At 54.2% G+C, this 18,380-nt stretch overlaps 8 protein-coding genes across 8 annotated transcripts; 6 read left to right on the forward strand and 2 right to left on the reverse strand.

The window, feature by feature from the left end:
* Positions 1–644: 644 nt before the first annotated feature.
* A1O7_07060 (uncharacterized protein) lies at positions 645–2,350 on the reverse strand (the record flags this gene model as incomplete). The annotated part of the gene is made up of 3 exons (XM_007761060.1): positions 645–2,045; positions 2,095–2,195; positions 2,248–2,350. The coding sequence occupies 3 exons, from the start codon at positions 2,348–2,350 to the stop codon at positions 645–647; spliced, it is 1,605 nt and encodes a 534-aa protein (XP_007759250.1).
* Positions 2,351–3,082: 732 nt separating this feature from the next.
* A1O7_07061 (uncharacterized protein) lies at positions 3,083–3,782 on the forward strand. The gene is made up of 2 exons (XM_007761061.1): positions 3,083–3,421; positions 3,489–3,782. The coding sequence occupies exon 2, from the start codon at positions 3,521–3,523 to the stop codon at positions 3,761–3,763; it is 243 nt and encodes an 80-aa protein (XP_007759251.1). The 5' UTR covers positions 3,083–3,421; positions 3,489–3,520; the 3' UTR covers positions 3,764–3,782.
* Positions 3,783–5,215: 1,433 nt separating this feature from the next.
* On the forward strand, positions 5,216–6,902 carry A1O7_07062 (uncharacterized protein; the record flags this gene model as incomplete). Its single annotated transcript, XM_007761062.1, has 3 exons — positions 5,216–5,761; positions 5,810–6,218; positions 6,271–6,902. 3 exons carry the CDS (start codon positions 5,216–5,218, stop codon positions 6,900–6,902), a joined length of 1,587 nt encoding a protein of 528 aa, XP_007759252.1.
* Positions 6,903–7,334: 432 nt separating this feature from the next.
* A1O7_07063 (uncharacterized protein) lies at positions 7,335–8,093 on the forward strand (the record flags this gene model as incomplete). The annotated part of the gene is made up of 3 exons (XM_007761063.1): positions 7,335–7,474; positions 7,521–7,629; positions 7,764–8,093. The coding sequence occupies 3 exons, from the start codon at positions 7,335–7,337 to the stop codon at positions 8,091–8,093; spliced, it is 579 nt and encodes a 192-aa protein (XP_007759253.1).
* A 505-nt stretch (positions 8,094–8,598) lies between these two features.
* Positions 8,599–9,873, reverse strand: A1O7_07064 (uncharacterized protein; the record flags this gene model as incomplete). The annotated part of the gene is made up of 1 exon (XM_007761064.1): positions 8,599–9,873. The coding sequence occupies one exon, from the start codon at positions 9,871–9,873 to the stop codon at positions 8,599–8,601; it is 1,275 nt and encodes a 424-aa protein (XP_007759254.1).
* A 1,002-nt stretch (positions 9,874–10,875) lies between these two features.
* A1O7_07065 (uncharacterized protein) lies at positions 10,876–12,015 on the forward strand (the record flags this gene model as incomplete). The annotated part of the gene is made up of 1 exon (XM_007761065.1): positions 10,876–12,015. One exon carries the CDS (start codon positions 10,876–10,878, stop codon positions 12,013–12,015), a length of 1,140 nt encoding a protein of 379 aa, XP_007759255.1.
* A 1,050-nt stretch (positions 12,016–13,065) lies between these two features.
* Positions 13,066–16,347, forward strand: A1O7_07066 (uncharacterized protein; the record flags this gene model as incomplete). The annotated part of the gene is made up of 1 exon (XM_007761066.1): positions 13,066–16,347. One exon carries the CDS (start codon positions 13,066–13,068, stop codon positions 16,345–16,347), a length of 3,282 nt encoding a protein of 1,093 aa, XP_007759256.1.
* Positions 16,348–16,495: 148 nt separating this feature from the next.
* A1O7_07067 (uncharacterized protein) lies at positions 16,496–17,779 on the forward strand (the record flags this gene model as incomplete). Its single annotated transcript, XM_007761067.1, has 1 exon — positions 16,496–17,779. One exon carries the CDS (start codon positions 16,496–16,498, stop codon positions 17,777–17,779), a length of 1,284 nt encoding a protein of 427 aa, XP_007759257.1.
* Between the last annotated feature and the right edge of the window lie 601 nt (positions 17,780–18,380).

The following is an 18,380-nucleotide window of genomic DNA, read 5'->3' on the forward strand; positions in this document are numbered from 1 at the left end:
TGTAGGTATGTAGGTATGTAGGTATGTAGGTATGTAGGTATGTAGGTATGTAGGTAGGTAGGTGATCAAGTCGGTCCATTCCGGTCCAGTCTGGGTCGGGTCCAGCACTGCAGACTTCTCTATGGACCGTTGTGGTCACGAAGGCAGGTGTCCCGGAACGGTGAGGGACATCTGAAAAGTCGAGTTTGTAGAGAACACCACGAGAAGGGGCCCAGTGCAGTCATGATCAGCAAGATTATCAGCAGTGATACATGAACTACATGGGTAGCTTGAGAGTACTCCGTACTAGCAGAATAGGAAATCATAGCGATGAAACCCACGGCACGGTCGAAGACTCAAGGGATGCTCTGGCACCGATGACTTCGACAGAGTCTCCATAATTCCCCAGAGCTAGAGGGACATCAGCCCCGGATGTGCAGCAGCTATTCCTGGTTCCCTCCCGAAACACATACATAGCTGAGCACCTGGTTTTGCCTACATACCGACCGAACCTGGTAGGGTCCCGAATACCACGCGCCGAGAACACCCAGCTAAGCCCGACGACGTATCTCCACACCTAAGCAATAGAAATTATTGTCCTGTCAAAGTTCTGGTCTAGTCATACCAGACACAAGAAGAGCACGAGTGTAAATACACCCTCTCGATCACGTCGCGCCTAGACTTGCTAACGCGCCTCTCAACTCGCGGATCGCAGTGGGCACGTCTTCGAAGTTCAATGCCGAAATCGCCCAGCGGGCGTGTTTCTGAGCTTTCATGATGGATTCCTCATCGATAACCACGTTGCTGGCCTGAGCAAGTGGCGCTATCGGCACTGGAGGGGCTTGTTGTGGGGGAGGATGAACGGGCGATGGCGCGAATACTGGTGGTGACAGTGGTCCAGGTTGAGGTACTTGTGGTGACTGCTGGAAATGCGGGACAGGCGGGACAGGACCGCGTGCTTGACGGGCCTGAGGCGGGATGATTGGTTGTTGAGGAGGTTGAGGCTGGAAGTTCGGGGCGATTGGGGAGGGCTGGCCGGGCGAAACTTGTGTGAGGAGCGTTCCGTGACGGTGAGGTGGTAAGGGCGGCGATTGACGGCTAGGGGTTGCGTTGAGGGCAGCGCCGAGGTCACTTCGTGCTGATGCTGATGTTACGGACGGTTCCGATGGCGCGGACGGGAGGTCTGTGTTGACTTTGCCTACTGTTGTAGGTGCGGAGGGGAGTTGTGGTGGTGGTGCTCCGCCTATTGTTGTGGGCGCAGAGGGGAGGGTTGGTTCTGGTCCCGGTCCCGGCGGCACGACGGGAAAATAATTGCCTCCGACTGAAGGTTTGCGCTCCGCGGATGGGTCGAGTGGTGAGATTTCCGCCGGCTCGTCGGCCGTGTTGGTATAGAAAGTGATTGGGTCTTGCTCAGGGAGAGGAGAAACGTCGTTCGTTGGCGGCGCGGACGGTGCTCTTGAAGGATGCAGGGATTGGTCGATCGAGGACTGTGTGGCAAGAGTGCCCTGCATTCGATCCGCTTCGTCGGGAATTTCAGTCACAGTAGGCTGTCGGGCAAGTGGCGGTGGCACCGAGGGATCTCTCGAAGGGTGTAACGATTCGTCCAGCATGGACCTTTGCGCAAGGTTTTTCTGGATCTTATCGGCTTCGTCCGGAACCTCGACGACGGAGGGTTGTCTCGATTTTGTGGCGCGGTGCCCCTCCAGCGCTTGCACGTCGGCATCGCTGGGGTCGAGTGTCGGTAGACCTTCGTCAACCGGTGTCTGTGGCTTCGGGTTGGACATGTTGGGATCCTCACCCGCTTTCAACGCTTTCGCTATCCTTAGCGCATGGTATTTGGCGAACTTGATCTTCGCCGCAAATTCGGGTTCGAGGGGACCCCATATCTGCAAGAGGTCGAGGAACGTGGCTGATGCCTGAAAAGTGTCTGCCGTCTGCCTTGAGGCCTTGTTCGCGCGCACCGCATTGTCTGCTCTTTCAAACGTTTCCAGCCCAAACTGTTCCACATAGGCTTTGCCCACGACATCGTCCGTAACGGCCGGCTCTTGTGCATGTTCAGCTTTGAACTGGATCTTCGTTAGGCCGAATGTAAACAGGTTGGGAAAGTAGGTGTACCTGTTCCAATTTATCCATCAAGGCCGTGGTGTAGGTCAGGCTCTCTTGGTCCGCATTGTGTAGGCCTTTGGACAAAATCTGGTTGACCATCCAGTACTCGCCTGTGGTCAAGTTAGCGACCCTGCGATGAATTCACGACAAGCAAAGGCCTACACCAGTATGCTATTATAGGCTTTGCTTTTTCGAGTTGAACCGCTCGATGGGCGAAGCGAGTGATGTCGGCTGCCTTTAACGCGGCTGGCACTTGAGCGGCCATGACCACCCAATGGTGAAATCAGATGTGTAGACCCTGCAGTCGAAGTTTACGAAGCTTCAGGGCCAAAGGCACGGGTTGACTTTCGAGTGGTACAGATTCAATGCAGCCTGGATAGCCCCGCAGCCATGGAAGTCGCCGACCAACGAAGCTCTCCCCGCGAAATCAACGCGAGCTCGGTGCGGAGCGAAATTTCCGGACAAGGCTGCACGAGGCCGGGTGGCGCTGAGGCGCGAGGACGGCAGCCACTGCTGACAGGCACTAGACCTCTTTCGGGCGTACCTAGGTAAACAGCCCAGCTACAAGTGACGCGCAATAAGTTTGAAGACACCCAAGAATTAGGTAGAGAAATTCCCGATTGGACTGGGTAATTCTGAAATTTACCCATTGGCCCGCGTGGGGCTTGGTATCACGTGGTGTATTCCAACTTTTTGCGCGTCACTGGTATCTCGAACTCGGTCTCGATCCGTCTCGTTTGGCAAGATGAGCTGCGCTCAGGGGTACCAGGACAGTCCTCATTTTGAGAAAGAGAAAGTACCCATTCTGTATCGTTGGATCCGTTCCTGAAAACAAAAATTAATTAATGTGCCATTGCTTCCCTGACGTTGGTCTCACACTTTCTCCGCTGCCATCGACCTCGGCCATCAAGACTTCGGTTGAAGGACTATCCAAGAATAAGGTCGTAATTTTAAATATCTTCTTCATCCTTCGATCGAACATTCCAAGCCGGCCAACATGACTCGAGGCAACTTAGTCACCATCAAGGAGAAAGACGACATATATCGCTGCAACAACTGTGAAAGAAATTTCATTTCCCAGCACGGCCTTGTTCAGCATTGTGAAAGGGCTACATGCCACCTTGAAGGAGACCTGTGGTGCTCACGATGTTAATGGCTGTTTGTCTCAACACTTGCTTGAAAAGCTCATATCAAGCATTCCTCTCGCCACAATGTCTGCGACAAGTGTGATAATGACTACCCCGACCACCAAATGCTCACGAGCCACAAAGTCGCCGTCCACAATTTTTGTACCAACTGTGATCGCTACTTTGGTAGTGAGAACGAACTAAACCAGGTAGATAGCTCATCTCAGATGACTGAAGAGGAAGTTGCTGTGAACTGATCTTGCTTATGATAAATAGCATAAAAGATCCCACCTTCCACGCACAACAAAATGCTATGGATGCAATCGGCGCTTCCCCGACTTCCCAGCATTGGTCCTTTACCTCGAAGCCGGTACCTGCGGAAGTGGCATGGACTCCCGCAAGGTCGACGAGTTGGTCGTCGGTTCGGGCCGTCTGTGTTGGAGGTTTCACGATTCAGACCTCCCAAACATCGAATACAAATGTCCCAGCTGCGAGCACACATTTCGGTACCTGAGCGCCTTCTGTCAGCATGTTGCAACGGAGACCTGTGAAGAAGAGGCTGAAGGGATTTCCATATCTCTAAAGCAGGTGTTCGAAGAGTGGGAAATGTCCGAGGGGCGAGGGATGGCTGCAAGACTCTGAATGGTTCGTTACCAATTGTGTGGGAAGCTACTGAAATATTCCAGCATTCTGGTCTGTACGCGGCTTTGGACTGGCGTTGGGGGAAGTCATGTCCACCTTAGTTCGTGCTGAAGGGAGTGTCATGCGGGATACATAATAATAGTTCGTAACTCATCGTGACATTCGTTCCTCCCGCGATGTCCTCTGAGCCAGTCGATCGCTTAGACCTTGCGGAGTAGGAGACTGTCGAAATGGACAATCACAGCTCGGAACGCGGTCTGATGCGATGCTGCAGTATGAGGTGGAGCATGAGAGGCTGTCGTGGATGTGGCAGAAGGGCGAGAGCTGGACAAGGAAGCCAACTACCGTCGATCTTGTTCTGCATCATATACCGAAGTACCACTGTCAGGCTCATTGCTACATCTTGGGGTTCGACTTCAATGAAACTTGCACCTATGAACGAACTGCTGTGTAGGGAGGAGTGCGCTTTCCTGCTTCCCTGCCATCGGCTATTCATGCTCATGGCGGCTCGGCTGTTAATTTCGGTCTTACTTTGAACCGGCCATGAAACAACCTCAGTTTTGTATTCAACCTTCCCCTTACGGAGTACATCTGCTCTACTCCTTCATCTCACTCTGCCTGGGACTGAGACAAGGCGCCAGATCTCGCGCGGAGAATTCATGTCCACGTGTCTTCCTTCAGATCTGCCGAAGCCCGAAGTGCGCAATTTTGCAGCTTGGTCAAACACCAGCTGTGTGAGGTCAGATAATCGAGCTTCCGTTTCCTAGGATACCTCCCTCGCTTCTTCCGCACCATGTCGCTGCTCGGTCCCGACCAGCTCGCCATTGCGCCGACCTAACGATCTATCTCCTGTCACACCATTATCGCCACCCTACTCTGCACGGCGCAATCATGCCGCCTTCGTCAGAACCGGTTGAATTCAAGCTTTTCCAAGCTCCTGCAAATCTCGTGGTCAGCTCAGGCAATTGCCCACAGCCTTATCGTGGATATCTGGTTCAGGAACTGTGTCAAGATGGCTGGCCGCTTGTCCCAAGCAATACCAAGGGCCTCGTAACCAGCCGCGGCTCAGGTGAGTTAGTGAGTGTAGTCCTACCGCCAGGTCACCACCAACACCAGGGGCTTTCTATATAAGGCGGCACAGATCTCACTTTGATCTCAACTTTTCACGCCTGACAATCCGCTCATCTTGCAATCATCCATTCGTTCTCCAGGTTCTGCGAACCCATTTCATTCTTTCACTTCGAACTGTACAATTCCCACACGACAGGCCGGCTCCTGATTTGTTTATTCGCTCCTGAACCATTGTCATTCGTTCAACATCGGATTGCTTTTGATAAAATTTGTTCAATCGCCTTCGCACCATGAGGAACGAGATTGCGGCGGTGCTCCTCGCTGTTGGCTTGTCCGCGGGCAGCCCATTTGCTCATGAGTCCCACAAGCGTGAAGTGCCCCAGGAGCATTCTCACAACCACTTTCTCGATCTTGTCCGCACGTCCCTCAACCTGAACAATCCCAGGCAGATCGCCGACCCTGTCTTTGGCCTCCTTGGAAACGCTGCAGCTGCGGGCGGTGCCGGACGAATCACCAACCTCGATTGCTTACAGCAGGAAACGGCAGACCAAGCTTTCACAAATGCCAAACAAGCCGGCGACCTTGTCGGTATGGCTGGGGCACTGGTCTACCGTGCGCTCGAGAGGAACACGGGTAGCGTAGGCCTTGCAAGCGTCCTTTGCACCGAAACTGCCTCCAATCCCGAGATTGCAGCCCTCTCCCAGCACCAGGATCCCGCTTCCGACAACGCTGCTTCCGTCAACAAGGGCATCACGCTGGCCCTTGCTCAACAGCTGGCTGGTATTGGTGTTGATCCGCTCCTGGCTCTTGAGGCCGGCACTTTTGCTCCAGGCCAAGTAAGTTTGCCTTTCCGGACGTGATAGTGATTACTGACGTGTATCTAGATTGGTGACCCAACTGCTAAGGGTAACAGTTGTGACACTGTCGACGATGAACCAGGCTGTATATTCAGCGAAAAACTCCTTGTTTTCGATGCCACTGAAGAGGAAATCAATTCCGCTGTTGCCGGAATAAGCCAAACTTTTACCGGAACTGGAGTGATCAGCGCAACGGATATCGATTTAGCTGCTCTTCCCGTCGCTTCGGCAGCCGGAGATGTCGCAGTATCCACGCCCGCTACTGCTGCTGCTGTAGTGACTTCTGTGACCGAGTGCGTCGTAGCAGCTTCCACTGCTGCCCCAGCCAGTTCTTGCACAGTCATTACCACCACGGTCGGGATCAATTCGGGCATGTCTACTGTGGTGACCAGTGCTGCTACTGCAGCTACAGCTGTGGCTGTGGCTGCTGGATCTGGTAAGCTTTCAGGACGCTTCCTTCTTTGACGTGTCTTGCTTACGCTATGAAGGTGTCAATATCCAATCGTTCACTGGTACCCTAGGGGGCTCTCCGCCCCCTGTGGTCTCTGGAACTGGCGATCGCCCTTTCACCGTCAAGGGCGACACGTTTGTGAATGCTGCTGCCGCACTCCAACGCTCATGCTCCGTTCAGCACAACGCCTGCTCCGACGCCGCCAACAGCGGTGCTCTTGCTGGCGGCCAACAGCAGTGCGAGACCCAAGAAGACGAGTGTAACGCTTTCGACGGGCTCACCAAGAAACACAAACGCGCCCTGGACTTCGGCAGCTGTGGCAACCCGACTATTCTGTTCGAAGCTGGACTTGATGGCCGCAACACCGAGGCATTCATCGCCGAGGACCAGACGAACTTCAACCATGGCTCTGCTTTGAACATTGCAGTGATTGCTGGATTCATCTGTCAGAGACTTGGATCGCCTTGCAACGCGCCAGCCGACGTGCAGGCGAGCTGCACAAGCGCCAGCGCTCAGGCTGTAGCGACTAGCCAGAACCAGGCGGCTGCTGATGTGTTCAATAGTATTTTGGGCGTCGGGTCTGGAAGTGCTGAACAAGTGACAAATGCCGTGGCTGCCGTCGCGGCGACGCCAGCAGCCACTGTTATGACCATCACAACTTGCACATGAGTATATGAGGCTCACGTTCCCGGTAGCAGGTAGCGCAAGTCTCCGATATACATATGTGTGTAAGATAGCTTGACCCGCCCCAGAGGTGCCAGCGAGGGTTATGTCGAGAGAAATCATTCTATCCCGAACCCTATCATCAAAAAGCAAGGTTCTCACACGGGTGCATACATGAGAAAAAAGCGAGAGCTTCAATTACCCAGTTCTTTTGAGATGTGTTTGACAAGACCTGAGACTCTGCCTTCTTCCAAACCCGGTAGCGAACAACAATGGAATGTCCAACAACTGGCCTCACTTTTCTTTCACCGCCAAGTGACTGCCTTGAAGCAAAGGCAGTGGCGACAAACACACCCATTCTGTCCATCTGAATCCACCCATCCCTACTATCTGACCGTAACCAGATGTATCTCAGCACAAGTCCTTCCCAAAGCCAACATGGTCAAAGCAAGATCCAATCAGCTGTACATCAACCACGATACTCGAACGTACTTCTGCCGCTCGTGCGATCGCCACTTCAGCACCGAGAACGGCGCGTTAGATCACTGCCGACATGCTCACATCCATCGGGGCGAGTGGTGCGAACGATGCGAGCGGCTGTTCGTCTCGCCCGATGCCTGCCAGTCGCATATCACATTCTCCCCCCATCATCACCTGTGCGAGCCCTGCGACCATGACTACAGCACTGCCAAAGGCCTCGAGGATCATGATGTTGACGTTCACAACATGTGTCGTGAGTGTGGCAGATTTTTCGGCAACCCCAAAGAACTTCAGCAGATAAACCAAACCTTACCCTCATCTTCCGCCCCATCGCTCCGAATGTCGGATGGTTCCACACCGATTGTAGCCTTAACTGACGACCTATAGCACAATCGTACACATCTTCCCGCGAACATCGAGTGTCTGGGCTGCGATCGTGAATTTTCCGAGTTCGCAGCCATGATGATCCACCTCGAGTCCGGTACCTGCGCTAGCGGCATTGATCGCGACAACATCGACAACTGGGTCTTCGAGAGCGATCCCTGCTACTTGTATGGAAACTGGTGGGAGGCCAATTACAAGTATCAGTGTCCGGGTTGTGGCAACGACTTCCGATTTGTCAGTGGATTGTGTCAGCATGTTGCGACTGATGCGTGTGACTGGGATCCGGAGGAGACTTTTGAGGACATTGAGAACGCCATTGCGTGCAATATCTAGGTGTCGGGCCGGGCTGTCGTGTGGTGCACGTGGACTGCTTGTTCCGAGCTGAGCCGAGACGTGTACGCGGGCATGGAGACCCAGAGAGCCAGAAGACGGTAGCGCCATGATCGGGTTCTTCGTCGATCGGCCTACAGAGCGGTTTCGTGTCCGGAACCTTAAGACTGACGGCTTCAACGGAAGCCAAAGGGATACCCAGTGGCCTCAGCCATGGCGGTCGGGATGATCAAAGGCATGGCAGGGCTGTCAGTTGCATGGATCATTGTATTGCTTGAGTCATTATCGGCAAGGACTTGGATGATAACAAGACCATGGTGGAAATCGCCGATGCAGGATTTGGATATGCCGAGTGGGCACATCCCGCAGTATCAACAACAACGCTTCGTACCTCTAAATGGTCTTCGCCTTTCGAAATCAACGCAACTAGTCCGTGCGCTCACAACTTCGAGGCAAGGCTGTCCAGTCTTGCCTTTCGAAGTATGTCTTGAGCCTGTCGAAGTTAGCCTCAGCGACACTCCAGAAGCGACTCCGGCTGTCTCACCTCCTTGATGGCATCGTACTGCTCCAGCCAATTATCAAACTCATGTGAGAGCGGGTGAGCTTCGCTATTTCCCTCTAGCGGTAACTTCAGCTTCTTGTCCATCGCTTGCCGCAAAGCGGCATCCCTCTTTTGCTGCAATCTGCCGTCAGGTAAGCCCCATGAAACCCCGATATACTTAGCATGTCGATGGCAGCGATCTGTACGTGGTTTTCGCAGTTGCTGATACGTCCTAGCCAACTCCTCTATTCGCCTGTCGTCAACCGGGGAGGCGAGGCGAAATAGTTCAGCAAGCACGGCAGCGTCTTCAACACACATTCCTGCTCCTTGGCCCGAGTACGGGACCATGGCGTGCACAGCATCTCCAGCTAAAATCACGCGCCCGTTCTGACTGACCCACGTCGGCGCGACGCATTCAACAAACCTCCACTTCCACGCACCTTTACCTAAACTCAAGGCTTCCGGGATGATGCCGCCGAAGTCTTTATACCGCCTTCGTAAATGGGTCATGTCGGGGACGAAGGCATACCATCTTTCAGGATCCATGTCTTTGTCCCATCCATAGTCGATGATCAAGAACTGCACATCGAGGACGTTCCGTGACGGCACTGGACTCACGACGATCCCTGTGCCTGGACTCAAGATGACGCTAGCAAGCGGATCGCTGATGATCCGTCGTGCTGCATCGCTCTTCAGGTCGGAGAAAGGAAGCTGTAGTTGGAAGGTACATTCTGGTTGAACCTCGATTTCGATCGAGGGAAACAAGGACTGTCGAACCTTCGATCTGATGCCATCCGCACCAATGACCATGTCTGCCCGGATCGCAGTGCCATCCTTCAGCAACAATGCCGGCAGCGATGCATCAACTCCAGCGATATCCCTGCCGAAATGCACTCGCGCTCCCGTAGCGAGTGCCTTTGCAAGCATGGCTCTCCGGAAATCCGACCTAAGAACGTACATTTGATAGCCGGCCACGGGCGCAACGAGTCCCAGGGGCTCGCCCGTGCTGTAACGTCTCATGACCACCCCGCCACTGACGTGGGCGATGTCTGAAATGTCAATGCCCCAGGTGTCCAAGATGCGCATTGCATTAGGCTGGAGCTGGATACCCGCGCCGCCTTCGTTGGCAAATATGTCTTCCATCTTACGCTCATATACGTCGACGGAGTGGCCGTACCGAGCGAATGCAAAAGCCGTCACAAGGCCTGTGACGCCGGCCCCAGCGATCGCGACGTCGAGCATGGTAACAGAGGGTCAAACAGCCAAGTTAAAAGACTGTACCACGGGACGAAGAGGGAGATGGCGTTGTAAAGGTCTGGTTTATGTACATGACACCAGAGGTATTACAATGAGGGATAAACATCGCATAAGGGAACGGCGATTGTTCTCGCATCTCCCTTCAGGGGAAGCCTCATGTGACGAGTCTTGGGGTACGGAGTACATACAACATTAGGGCCAGATGGCACGCCTAAGGTAGATCAACTTTCGTCGACGTGCAAGCGACCTGGCCTCGTGAGCCTTCGGATGAGCGCGGACATTCAGCTGTCCATGACCAGAAGTGTAAAATGCCCCAGCTCTCCTCACTGCGGCCAGGCTTCGCATATACCGAAGTGGCCCTCATCGACCAGGAGTGAAACCCTACTTGTCGGGTGCACTCTTCTCGGACTGTTACCAGAGCATGTACAGGTCAAGCGGGCAACGGCGGTGCAGATTCAATGATGGCTGATCAATATGTTTTTCTATGTTTTTCCAAATCTGAAGTACCTCGTAATGAAATGATCGAGTGTTCGCATTCTTGTCGTCCGAAGATCCGCCGGCGGCGACGAGATTATCTCAGAGAATTTCGATTGACATGTCAACTGTCAAGCAACTTCTGTGCAGTCACTGCCGCTCTCGACAACGCTCCTTCTTGCCTCCGCGCCGTTACAGTCGTTGCAGTCCATCTCTGCCCTTCAAAATGCGCCCTTGAGTGCTTCGATTCCCTCCCCGTGTTCAAACCTCACAGTCACCATGGCCACAGCAGTTGGTACGCGAACAGCACCGGCGCTCCTCACTCGCTCCTTTATAATCACTCCTTCTCATAGGAACCACCGTGCGGGCAAATCCTCTCGTCACGATCCAGCCCTTGCTTACCGTGTCTTTCTAGACCTGCACCGAAACATCCGCCGAAGTCTCGATCCTTACAAGTTCCCGGTCAGGACCGTTCACTCCACACCACGACGTGTTTCCGCCGAAGCCTCAAAAATGGCGCCTAATTCTGCCATTCCTCACATATCACTACATATTGCGGCTTCATCGAGTGGAAAGGGACGGAAGTACCGCCCCGAACTCAGTACATATGACTACATCCCCAGCAACGAGGACGGGCTTGGTCTGCAACATGGATCAACGCTTGACGAGAAGAGAGCACGACGTCCCGATAGCGGCCAGGACGCATATTTCGTTGCCCGCGTGGGGCCCGACTCCGATACCACAGCGTTTGCAATCGCGGACGGCGTGGGCGGGTGGACCGAGCATGGCATCGACCCAGCGGACTTCTCGCACGGCCTGTGCAGCTACATGGCGGAGACGGCGCTTGCATGGTCCGGAGGGGAACGCCTCGGTCCGAAACAGCTGCTAGAGATAGGCTATGAGAAGACAATCCGAGACCCTGCCATCAAGGCCGGCGGAACCACTGCATGTGTCGCAGTGACAGATGGCAACGGTCGCATGCGCATCGCCAATCTGGGTGACTCGGGCTTCCTCCAACTCCGCCTGGGCACCGTCCAGCACTACTCCAATCCGCAGACGCACGCCTTCAACACCCCCTATCAAATGTCCCTTACTCCGCCGGAAATTGTCGCCCAAGCAATGGTCTTTGGCGGCTTACCTCTGAACGACAAGCCCGACCGCGCCGACATGGCCGACCACATGCTCCGACACGGCGACGTGCTGGTCCTGGCCACGGACGGCGTGTGGGACAATCTCAACTCGCAGGACATTTTGTCCATTGTATCCCACCATATGCGCGCGACTGGCGCGTGGCTCCGATCCGAAGATCAAGGCTATGTGATCTCTCCTGTCCTGTCTGAACTCGTGGACCTGAATCTGGCGCCTCAGAAACACCAACTGAGGATATCCGACTCGGTCGACGTCACGACGCAGCAGTCTCCCTTCGCCACCGGATCTTTGCAGAGTGTCTTGGCCGCAGCGATTGTCGGGGAAGCAAAGGCCGCCAGCTTGTCCAGCAAGAGAGACGGACCCTTTGCCAAGGAGATGCAGAAGCAGTTTCCCTATGATCCGTGGCATGGTGGGAAAGTCGACGACATCTCCGTGCTGGTCGTCGTCGCTGTCGATGAGAGTCAGCCCAGGACGGAGAACAAGCTCCTAAAGGCGAAGCTGTGAGCCAGCAGGACAGCAACACGGCCTGCGGGAGTCGTGTGCAGCAACCGGCCTACCGAACACCATTTTCACCATTTGTGTCACCACATTACCACGTACATGAACTTTGAACCAGCGTATGAGCACGAGTAAGAGCCGGAGCGCCACAGTATGAGCTGCTGGATGAGGGACGGCCATTCTGGATATTTTAGACATGCATTCATGCATTCATTGTATAACAAGCCAGAGCAGGCAGATGAGATCGTTTTGCGCATTAAGCATAATTAGACCATATAGCATAGTAGACTGCGGAATATAGTTTCGACTTCTATCTATGTACACTGCACTAGATGCTTTGCTTAGAAGTGATAAGCGTTCCACAACAGGAAGGCGATCAAACTCTGTGGCGGCCGCAATTATGTTGATAATGGACAACGGTTGTGCCGATGGGTCGATGAATGGCCGAGACGAGTTTGCCAGTGCTTCCGACCGTTGGACTGACACGTGGTAGCACGTGGTGAAAATGTGACTCAATTGGAGGACATGATGAATTGCAGAGTCTGGGCAGAAGCCCAGCTATATAGTTACGGAGGCCTATGTACACAATACGGTATCGTACGATAGGGGGGGGTATGGCCCACCTTGCGCAGTACACCTCTTGGCACTGTCTGGCCACCCTTCGGATAACCTTCCCAGTCACAATAACCTCGATAACTCATCATGCCTCCTACGGATGAGTAAAAGTACGTTGGGGGGCCCTCCGTCGGTGGCGAAATGCAATGCCCCTAGCACTCCCTCGATACCATTATCCAGGTCTATAGGACCGGTCCTCAAGCCTCAAACACCTAGGCATATATTTGCACGTTGCCTGCCAGCCGTGTTTCATTCCCAGCTGATTGCAGCCGGGACGAACTGCGATGAGATTGGAGTCGACGCGCGGGGTTCCATGCTTCGCTTCACCCGTCGGCAGCTCCGACGGGATGTACTCAGACTCCCACAGACATCAAGGATATTAAAACGTCCTGCTCTCCCACGCATGGCCGAGCAAAACGATCAAAAGCAAGCTCAGCCACTATGGCCTCCGTGACAACAACGACTGTGCCACCAACAGCCACGTTGAGGGCGGCTGGTGTTGAGAATTCTCCGCAGAATGGCATGGCTGCACGTCCACCACCGTCCACGTACTGGACCATCGACGGTCTGTTGCGAAAACATGCTTCCGAAGATGGCGAGATACCGATGCTCGGATATCCTGCGACCGGTGCGTCAGATTATGAGGTCTATACTGTCAAGACCATAGACAGATATACGGATGCGGCTTGTTGGTGGTATCAAAAGCAGGGCTTGCAACCAGCAGATCCGCAGTCGGATAAAGCACCAGTGGTTGCACTCCTTACCCCTTCATGCCTGGATGCAATCATATCTTTCTTCGCCCTAAACCGACTAGGGTGGGCCGTTCTCTTCCTTTCCACCAGGCTAACGGCGCCTGCATATGCGAGCCTCATGAAATTGGCGGACTGTTCAACCATTGTGGCTCCTCCAGCATACGATACTATCATAGAGGAGATGCGGTCTGAATTAGACATTAGATCACTACCACGGATCAACCAAGAAGACTACCGTGCAAATGCCGACACTCCCAGATTCTGCCGACACTGTGACAACGAGAAGGAATCGAGGAAGGTCGCATGGATCATCCACTCTTCTGGCTCAACAGGCTTTCCGAAGCCCATCTTCATCACCAATTTCGGATGTCTTGCCAACTGGCAGAAAGGCTTGGGCTTCAGGTCGTTTACCGTCTCTCCACTTTTCCATTCCCATGCCCTTATGGAATTCGGCAGAGCCATATACGCGAAGAGGCCGATGTTCTTTGGCAATCACCAGTTGCCAGTCACCAGGCAGAATCTGCTTGCAGCGTTGAGGGTCGCTAAGCCGGAAATGGTCTGTGCTGTCCCTTACGTGCTCAAGCTCCTGGCCGAGAAAGGGGAAGGAATTGCTGAGCTTGCAAAGGCGAAGATTGTCATGTACGGTGGCAGTGCTTGCCCTGATCCACTCGGAGATGAATTAGTCTCCAAAGGCGTATTTCTGGCAGGAAACTACGGCGCCACAGAGACGGGATTCATCATGAACTCCTTCCGACAACCGAGAGACACCGAATGGAATTACCTACGACTACACAAGCCGGTGGCAGACCACGTCCTGATGGACGAAATCTCTCCCGGGATCTTCGAATGTGTCGCATTACATGGATTACCATCTAAGGTAGCTGTCAATACGGACGATCCGCCGAACGCATTCAGAACGAAGGACCTATTCATGCGGCACCCCGATCCTCTGAAGTCCAACTACTGGAAGTACGTGAGTCGACTTGACGATCGACTAACGCTGGTCAATGGCGAAAAGGTCCTCCCCATACCCATCGAAGGTCACATCCGGAAAAGCGAGCTCATCAAGGAAATTGCGGTCTTTGGTGCCGGGAGGACAGTACCAGGCGCTATTATCTTCAAAAGCGAGCAATCAGCGAAGTTAGATGACGACGACTTCCTCGACAAAATATGGCCTCGGATCGAAGAAGCCAACAGGCAAGCCGAGACCTTTTCACGCATTCCTCGGGACCTCGTCATCGTCCGACCATGCCATGAAATCTACCCTCGAACGGACAAAGGGACCATCATCCGAGCACAGCTCTATGTGCAATATGAGGATATGATCAACCAAGCTTACGACCGCTTCGAGTCGGGTGTAACAGGGACGGGCGAGCATCTCCTGCAACTCGACATGCCACAACTGGAAGCCTATCTCATGCACAAATTTCGCCATGATCTCGACACCCCTCTCGAGTCTGTAGATGCAGATATCTTCTCCGCTGGCGTTGACAGTCTCCAAACGACGCGCGTCTGGAACATGATTAAGAAAGAGCTTGACCTCGGCGGAAACCAGGCCAAACTCTCGCAGAATGTTGTCTTCGAGCGGGGCACAGCTCGATTGTTGGCACGACACTTGTACAACTTGCGATTCGGCATCGATGAAGCAGAGCCGGACCTGGACCAAGCCGAGATCAAGACCATGCAAGACTTGATAGAGAAATACTCCGACTTTACACCGCATGATTCAAAAAACAAACCTACTGTAGTCAGCAAGACCGTCCTGCTTACAGGCGTGACAGGTGGCCTGGGGTCGATTCTTCTGTCCAACCTGCTGAGCCGCAGAGATATTAGCAGAATATACTGTCTGGTCCGCGCCAGTTCGCCCACCGCCGCGCACGATCGCGTCATGTCAGCCTTGAGATCGCGGGACCTTCTCCACCCCACTCTTCAGGACGCCGAAGCAAAGATCGTCGCCCTCCCAGCTGACCTCAGTCTACCCACGCTCGGCATGGACCCGATTACGCTTGCAAGCATGCTAAGCAGTCTAACACACATCATTCACAGCGCCTGGGCGGTCAACTTCAACCTGCCCCTCCTTTCCTTTGAACCACAGCATGTCCGAGGCGTGTACAACCTACTGCAGCACGTCGCGCTACGGACCACGCACAGCCAACCAGCCGAGTTTTATTTCTGTTCGAGTGTATCTGCAGTAAGTGGAACACCCAAGCCTGCGACAATCACCGAGACACAAGCCATGGATCTTTCACATGCACAGCGTATGGGCTACGGACGCAGTAAGCTTGTTGCGGAACGAATCACGCATATGGCTATGCAGAGCACAGGATGCGTGGCAAGGGTTCTGCGTATCGGGCAGCTGGCGGGTGACACGAGACAAGCTGTGTGGAACGATACGGAGGCCATTGCGCTGATGGTGAGGTCCGCGTTACCTGAGAGTGCAGGGTGTCTGCCGCTGCTGGATGAGAGACCCAGTTGGCTGCCTGTAGATAGGGCGGCTGAGGTGATTGAGGAGTTGGCCATTCCCAAGGTAAATGGAAATCAAAGGGCCGAGTACGATGCAGATCTAGTCTATCATGTGCTCAACCCGAAGACATTCAGTTTTGGAGAAGAGTTGATACCGATGCTGCAACGACATCCAGCGTTGCCGAGGTTTGACGTGGTCAATCCGAGGATTTGGCTGGATCGGCTCAAGACAAGTGACGGCGATGTGAGCAGGAATCCCAGTCGGAAGTTGATTGATTTCTGGGAGGGAAAGTACGGGCGTGATGATGATAAGGAAGTGCAAAGCGTGGATGCGCAGGTAGGTGAGGTAGACCAGGATGCAGACAAAGGACTGAAGTTTGACACGACCCAGACTATCAGAGATAGCAGCGTCCTTGGGCAGGTTGAAGATCCGGTAACTGATGGCTTGATGGAGAGGATCGTGCATGTTTGGCTGCGAAGATGGAAGGAGCAGTACGGCCAAGTATAGGGACATGTGGCCGTGACTCAGCGTTCCACCGTAGAATTTCAGTGGACACGTGACACGTGCATGAGTCCAAAGTGAAGACCAGCAGCAACTTGGTTCTCTCTAGAACGTTGACGACTACCCTATGACTCCTGATTGAAGTGATCTTGCGATGGCTTCTTCCCAGCTCACTGGGACCCTGGCGTCCATCGCAAACCGCTCGAATGCAGACAAGACACAGGCATACACTGACCTGCTTCGCCAGTTGACTCTCTCGCCGTCCCGTGAGCCTGAAGAACACGCCGCGAACCTCACAGCCTACTTTGACTCGTTATTCTCTTCTTCTCTTGGTATCATCGCCATTCGTCCTCTCGTGGCCAACCTCATCGAAAGTCTAGCACCGGCACCGGCGGAGACTAAAGTCCAGGTGGGGTCACACATCACTGAAGCCCTACAGTCTCAGTTGGCCTCGTATGAGGAGCAGGATGCAAGAGTCAGGGAGATACTAGCGGACGGCTATGAAGCGGAGGGAGAGTACACGGCCGCTGCGAAGGCACTGCAGGGGATCCATCTGGACACCACCCAGCGACAGGTCTCCGACCGGTTCAAGGTCGAACTCTGGATTCGCATCGTACGTTGCTACTTGGAAGAAGACGACACCGTGGCGGCAGAGACGGGCTTGAACAAGATCAAGAACTCGGCGGCTGCAGCCCAAATCTTGAAGGACGCTCCCGACCTGCGGCTGCACTATCAATTGTCGCAAGCCCGCATCTTGGATTCTCGGAGGGATTTCCTGAATGCCTCGGCCGAGTATCTGAGCGTGTCACATAACACCATGATCGACGAGGCAGAGCGACGCATGATCCTCTCGGCCGCCATCAAGACAGCCATTCTCGCCCCAGCAGGACCTCAGCGCAGCCGCGTTCTGGCAAAATTGTACAAGGATGAGCGCTCTCCGGAGACGCCGCAATACCGTATTCTGGAGAACATGTTCTTGGACCGCTTGCTATCGCCAGGAGAAGTGGAATCCTTCGCTTCGACACTGGCTCCCCATCAACTCGCCAAAACGGCGGATGGCGGTACCGTCTTGAGCACGGCAGTGATTGAGCACAACCTGCGTGCCACCAGCCTCCTCTACGCGAACATCACCACCGCTTCGCTTGCTCGGCTTCTGGGTCTCCGGGATAGTATGAATCAGTCTGCTGCTGAAATAGCCCAAGATTACGCCGCAAGAATGGTGGAGCAGGGCAGGTTGCGAGGGCAGATTGATCAGATAGCTGGAGTCATCGATTTCGAGACCGTTCCCGGCGTAGAGCTGAGGGGTCCAGTCCGCGATCTCCGCGAGTGGGATCAGAATGTGCAAGGGTTGGTAGAAGATGTGGAGCGCGTGGCTGCTGGTATCAGTGAGAGCTTTCCGGTAAGCAAGACATGTGAAACGGATGTGCTTTTGGCCTGAACTGCAGGCTGACTGATATTTTACGCAGGAGCTTGTCGCAGAACACATGGTCCATGGATGACCTGGCGCCCCAATCTTCCATCTTCGAGCTCAGGTACGTATTACTTGATGCACATGGTGTGACGGCTGCTCCGGGGCCACTCGCTGTCAGCGTCGCCTACCACGTACATCTGACGCCATTTGACGACCCGACGACTACCTCCAAAACCGAGGAGTCGATATCTCGATGGAGCGTCTTGAGATACTCAGTAAAACGTCTTGCAAAAGGCGGGCGAGACTCGGGATTATGAAGGCTGCCAAACGCGGTATATTCGCAGTGGCTTGCAGAGCGCATGCGGACAAGCGCAGCGCTGCCGTCATATCCATGCTCGCCCCCGAGAGGCTCGCCGAAGCTCACATCCGAAATCTGGGGCAAGCCGCATCGATTGGTGGTTGCAGGGTTCGTTTTCGGATGATGGAATCGCTACGAATAGCCAGGCGTCGATGGCCGCTCCCCATGCAAAAAAAGCCAGCTCGGCTCCCGGCTGCCCACAGAGGTCTCGTCGATGGCGGATGGTCGCATGAACAGGTGCGGTCAGTGGCGGATTGGGCCGGTAATGCG

The sequence above is a fragment of the Cladophialophora yegresii genome (assembly GCF_000585515.1).
Source record: "Cladophialophora yegresii CBS 114405 chromosome Unknown aczIN-supercont1.5, whole genome shotgun sequence".
Taxonomy (NCBI): Eukaryota; Fungi; Ascomycota; class Eurotiomycetes; order Chaetothyriales; family Herpotrichiellaceae; genus Cladophialophora; species Cladophialophora yegresii.

Coding starts and splice junctions, on each gene's coding strand:
- A1O7_07061 (XM_007761061.1), top strand. CDS start 3,521: ATGCTATGGATGCAATCGGCGCTTCCCCGACTTCCCAGCATTGGTCCT.